Source organism: Calonectris borealis, chromosome 1, assembly GCF_964195595.1.
Source record: "Calonectris borealis chromosome 1, bCalBor7.hap1.2, whole genome shotgun sequence".
In the NCBI taxonomy this organism is placed as follows: Eukaryota; Metazoa; Chordata; class Aves; order Procellariiformes; family Procellariidae; genus Calonectris; species Calonectris borealis.
In genome coordinates, this window is record NC_134312.1 from 2,037,382 (window position 1) to 2,042,623 (window position 5,242).

A 5,242-nucleotide genomic window follows, 5' to 3' on the forward strand; every position below is an offset into this window, starting at 1 on the left:
CCTGCTCTACTTAACTTTGGGATTAGGGCTAAATCCAGCTGCCAACTCTCCTCTTAGCTTGGGGGGGGGGGGAGAAAAGAGCCCCCACCGCCCTGACAACAGGGACAGCAGACCCCAAAAATGATGGGGATTTGGGGGGGGGATGGCCACAACGCAGGAGGCTGCAGCTGGAGGGTGCTCAGCACCCATGAGGAGCATCTTTCCAGCTTGTAGGGAAAAAGGATGGAGGGGGGGAGAGGATGGGGGTGATGGGGGGCTTGATCCTGGCTGGGATGCACCGATGTTGGTGATTTGGGGGGGGTGTGGTTTTTTAGCAGGGACCCCAAAGAGAAGCCAAAGGAAGCGCTGGCAGCCACCAGGACATGGGGGGACATTTCTTTATTGGACTCGTCACGGTGCCGAGGGACACACGGTGGCCACCGGCACCTCTACGGACACGAGGGGTGCATCTTGTGGGGGGCAGTGGGGAGAGACCCCCCTGTGTCCATCTGCAGCCCGAGCCCCATCCTGCCAGGTGGGACGCCCACATCCGACGCAGACGCTGGCTGGTGACGCTCCGGCTGGGATAAATGAGAATTTTCCAGCCCAGGATAGTGGAGAGAAGGCGGTAGGGGATGGAGGGGCTGGGGGACCACCAAGACCTCTGTTCCCTACAAAGAAATTAAGGAAAAATTTAAAAAAGCACCATGAACATCGATTTTTCCAATCACCAGCAAGAGTTGCAGGGCAGGAGGTGGTCGGGATGGGCGACAGGCAAGATTTGGGGTGGCCGTTGCCATGGGTGGGGTGGACCCCCTGGTCTGGGGCTTTCAATGGATATGGGGTTGGGTGAAGACGCATCCCAGCGAGTTACCTGCGGGCTGGGGTTGGAGGTGGGTGGTGGGGGGCTCATTTTTCCGTCATCATCCTCACGAACTCCTCGTAGTTGACCTGGCCATCGTTGTTGCAGTCGGCCTCCTTGATCATCTCGTCCACCTCCTCATCCGTCAGCTTCTCGCCCAGGTTGGTCATGACGTGCCGCAACTCCGCCGCGCTGATGTAGCCGTTGCCGTCCTTATCAAAGACGCGGAAAGCCTCGCGGATCTCCTCCTCGCTGTCTGTGTCCCTCATCTTCCTCGCCATCAGCGAGAGGAACTCGGGAAAGTCGATGGTGCCGCTGCCGTCGGCATCCACCTCCCCCACCATGTCCTGCAGCTCCGCTTCGGTGGGGTTTTGCCCCAAGGAGCGCATGACGGTGCCCAACTCCTTCGTGGTGATGCAACCGTCTCCATCCCGGTCGAAAAGGGAAAAAGCCTCTTTGAATTCGGCGATCTGCTCCTCCGACAGCCGCTCGGCCATGGCGCTCCCCGCTCGCACGCGGCTCTGCCCCGGCACGCCGCAGCGCCGGTGGGGAGGCGCGGATGGGGCCTCCTCCCTCCAACCTGCCTCTCCCCGGATGAGGAGGAGGAGGCAGGAGCTGGGGCACGCGGGAGAGGCCGAGCCACGGGGTCAGCAGGAACGGTTCAGCTGGACCCCGGCGGAGCGGAGCGGGGAGTTTCGGCGTGCCGGAGAGGAAGGGTGATTGCCAGCCCCCTTGGGCCAGCCTGGCTGCCGTCCCGCTTGCTCCGCTGGTGGCATATCGCCGGGCCGGCTCCTAACGAACCCCCTAATTAAGGGATTTGCCCTGTGGCTTGCAGCAAAGCGGTGGTTTCGGGGAGAGGCAGGGCGCTGGCGGAAGGGAGGTGACACACACTATTTTTGGCTGTTTTAAGGCAATTTTGGTGGGGTCTGGAGTTGAGAAAGGCCTCCAGCCCCACATGGGGGGGGATTGAGAGGGGTCCCCCCAGTCTCCCCAGCCCCAGGGCCACCGCGGGGATGCTGGCAGCGTGTCAAACCTGCCGAGGGAGGGTTCCCTTGTGCAGGTCCAGGCAGAGCCTGGCTGCCCGGAGCTGATGCGCTCCGCGCTGACGGAGACCTGAATCAGCCGTGACGCCTCCTCCGGGCTCCCTGAGAGCGGCCCCGCCGCCCCCGGGGCAGCTGACGTGGGGGTGCATCAGGTGAGCGGTGTCATAAGTCTTGCCCCGCTTCGTCAGGGGTTAACCCCGCGGCTGAGTGAGGGTTAACCGCGTGGTAATGGCCTGCTTTCATTTTTACTCATCTCTCACAGCAGGGTTCAGAGGCAAATGACAATGAGGGTTATTTCTCTGTCCATCTGCCCATCCATCCTACTGTCCTTCCAACCATCCATCCATCCAACCATCCATCCCACCGACCAACCAGCCAGCCAGCCACCCATCTGAATGTCCACCTATCCACCTAACGTTATCATCCATCCATCCATCCATCCATCCCACCAACCAACCAGCCAGCCACCCACCCATCCATCCATATGTGCATCCACCTACCCAACCACATTACCATCCATCCATTTGTCTGTCCATCCACCCATACATCCACTTGCCCAAACATCCATCCAGTCAACTATCCATCCATCCGTCCATGCGTCTGTCCATCCATCCATGCATTCCCATTACCATCCATCTACCTGTCCCTCCAACCATCCATCTCTCTCTCCTATGTGCCCCTAACAGCCGAGTGACCTTCACCAGCTGGGCCAAGGAGCTAATGGACCAGATGATCAGGCAAAAGCAGAAGATAGTTTGACTTTCTCAGCCACAAGAAAATGGCACCAGTTTACCCCAGTTTAACCCAGTGAGGAATCAGAGCTGTGGGATTTGGAGGGAAGGCCACAAAACAGAAACCAACCCATGGGACAACTGAGGAACACACGGGAAATGGGCTTTCCAGGTGGGACAAAGTCTGGGAGGGGATCACCACCTCGAGGAAAACCTCATCTGGAAAAAACTCTGGGCACGTTAAATGCTGCAGTTGCAGGGAGGAATCGGCTGAGCCGTGCCGGGAACCTGTCTGGTGAGAGGTACGGCACTACTCGCCCTGCGAGCGCGTTTCGGGGAGGGGAGGTCCTGGCAGCTCCTCTTGTGCAACGAGCTGCTCCCTAATTGTCTGTCTAATTGCCTGCGCTTGCTGTTCTGCCCCAGATTTAATAAGATTGAATCAAAATTGCTGTGAAAAAGCCCCGGGCAGCCAAGCAAGGAGCCAAGAGGAGGGGGAGCTGGCTCGAACCCAGCTGGGAGAAGCAAACACCATCAGATAACCGGGTGTTTTCAAAGCCCAGGAGGATTAAGGTGTTTGTTCAAGCTACAGGGGCAGTTGTTGGAGCTCCAAAATGAGGGTGGGCTGGGTGGGGGGACGCTGGGTCACTTCGCTAAGGACGAAGGGGTTGCTCCGTCCTGGGTATCCCTTGGTACTGAGCGAAGCTGGAAGCTGCTGGGGGGTTTTGCTTCCCATTACTTCTCCATTGCCAGCACCCGTCACCTCCCCATCATGAGCACCTATCACCTCCCCATCACCTCCCCGTGATCAGCACCCATCACCTCCCCATCACGAGCACCTAGCACCTCCCCATCACCTCCCCATCACCAGCACCCCTTGCCAGCACTCATCACCTCCCCATCACCTCCCCATGATCAGCACCCATCACCAGCGCCCATCATCTCCCCATCATGAGCACCTATCACCTCCCCGTGACCAGCACCCATGACCAGCACCCATGACCAGCACCCATCACCTCCCCATCGCCTCCCCAAGACCAGCACCCATCACCAGCACCCATGACCAGCACCCATCACCAGCACCCATCATCTCCCCATCGCCTCCCCAAGACCAGCACCCATCACCAGCACCCATGACCAGCACCCATCACCAGCACCCATCATCTCCCCATCACCTCCCCATGACCAGCACCCATTGCCTCCCACATTTGCAGCAGTCTTTGGGAGAAGGTCAAGCCAGCCTTGATTTTGACTGTGCTTAACTGCGCCCTCATTAGCATGCCAGAATAATTAACCTAATAAATCTTTCCACTGGCCCATAAAATCCCGCAGTTAATGGCTGAGTCCTGTTGACGGCATCTGAGATGGGCCGTAGGGTAGGACGGGAAAGCGGTGAGGCCACCACGGTGGGAGGCAGGAGCACGCAGCCGTCGGCTGACGGGTATTTTGGCAGCCGATTTTCCTGGGATGTCTCCAACCGGAGCTGGAGGGGTCGGTGCTTTGACAAAGGAGGGTGCGAGTGGCCAACCTTAAAGCCTCACTCGGTGTTTTCCAGGCGGCATCGCCCGGCTCAACCTCAGCGTCTAGCTTGGAGCGGTCTGATCCAGGTAACGGCTAAAAAAAAAACCCCAAACCAGATGGTTAAAAGCACCCAGTTGGATTACCCCGAGCCTGCGCGGCTCGTAACGCAAGCCCAGATGTGCGCAGATGTGTGCGGCGATGTCTGGGTTTGCATTTGCAGACGAGGCGGCGGGCGGGGGGAGGCTGACGAATTCGTGGAAAAAGAGAAAGTTGGAGGCGGAGAGGGAAACCGCTCCGACGGGGAAACCTCCGCGGGGCCCGGTGCCCCCGCGCGAGCCCAGACGCGCCGAGGCCGGCCGGTCCCACGAGCCTCCGTGGGGATGGGGAGGAACCTCCACAAAGCCTGGTGTGAATTGCATCAGGGTTTAACGTGCAAAATGGGATTTTGGAAAGGCTGAGCTTGGGCATGATCCCGCAATGGCTGCGGGGATTTCCAGGGGACGGCAGCTGCTGGGTGTAAAATTTGGGCTTTGGTGGCTTGCGTTTTATTTTAGGCATCGTTTTAAGGGAGGTTTGCAAAGCCGAGGTCGAACTGCAGGGTCTGCAGGGCGGCGCTCCTGAAGTCGGGCTTTTCTAGCCCAAGCGAAGGGACCGCAGTCCCACTTTTGGGTCTGCCAGACGTCACCGTGTGGAGGAGGGATGTGGGATCGGGGTGCTGGGGAGACGCTCGGGACAGGGACGTGCCCTGCTCTGACCCCAACTCTGGGAAGGTCTCACCTGTAAATTGGGGTGGTGTTGGCTCCTCTCCGCACGTAGCACCCGAGCTGGGTGGATCCCTAAAGGTAAATACGGGGCCGGGGAGCTGCTTACCGAAGGCGGAGGTGCCCACGTGTCCGCTGGGCACGGACACCTTCCCTTTCCCTGGCCACGGTGGGGATGTCACTACGGCCACGGTGGCCAAGGATGTAGGGGCTCAGCAGGACTCAGGGATGTGGTGCTGGCCCCAGTCCCCCCTCCCCTTGGGTGTTTCACCCCGCTGTGTCCCGGGGTCCCCCCGTATGTGGGATGGGGGGTCTTGGCTCAGTGGTTTAGCGGCACAGGCGAGGAGA

The 5,242-nt window shown here is 59.5% G+C and overlaps 1 protein-coding gene across 1 annotated transcript; it reads right to left on the reverse strand.

Moving 5' to 3' along the window:
• Nucleotides 1–880: 880 nt before the first annotated feature.
• On the reverse strand, nucleotides 881–1,338 carry LOC142081112 (calmodulin, striated muscle). The gene has a single exon (XM_075147725.1). The coding sequence runs from the start codon at nucleotides 1,336–1,338 to the stop codon at nucleotides 889–891; it is 450 nt and encodes a 149-aa protein (XP_075003826.1). The 3' UTR covers nucleotides 881–888.
• Between the last annotated feature and the right edge of the window lie 3,904 nt (nucleotides 1,339–5,242).

Bases quoted from the DNA above. Each gene is read 5' to 3' on its own strand.
- LOC142081112 (XM_075147725.1), bottom strand. From the start codon at position 1,338: ATGGCCGAGCGGCTGTCGGAGGAGCAGATCGCCGAATTCAAAGAGGCT.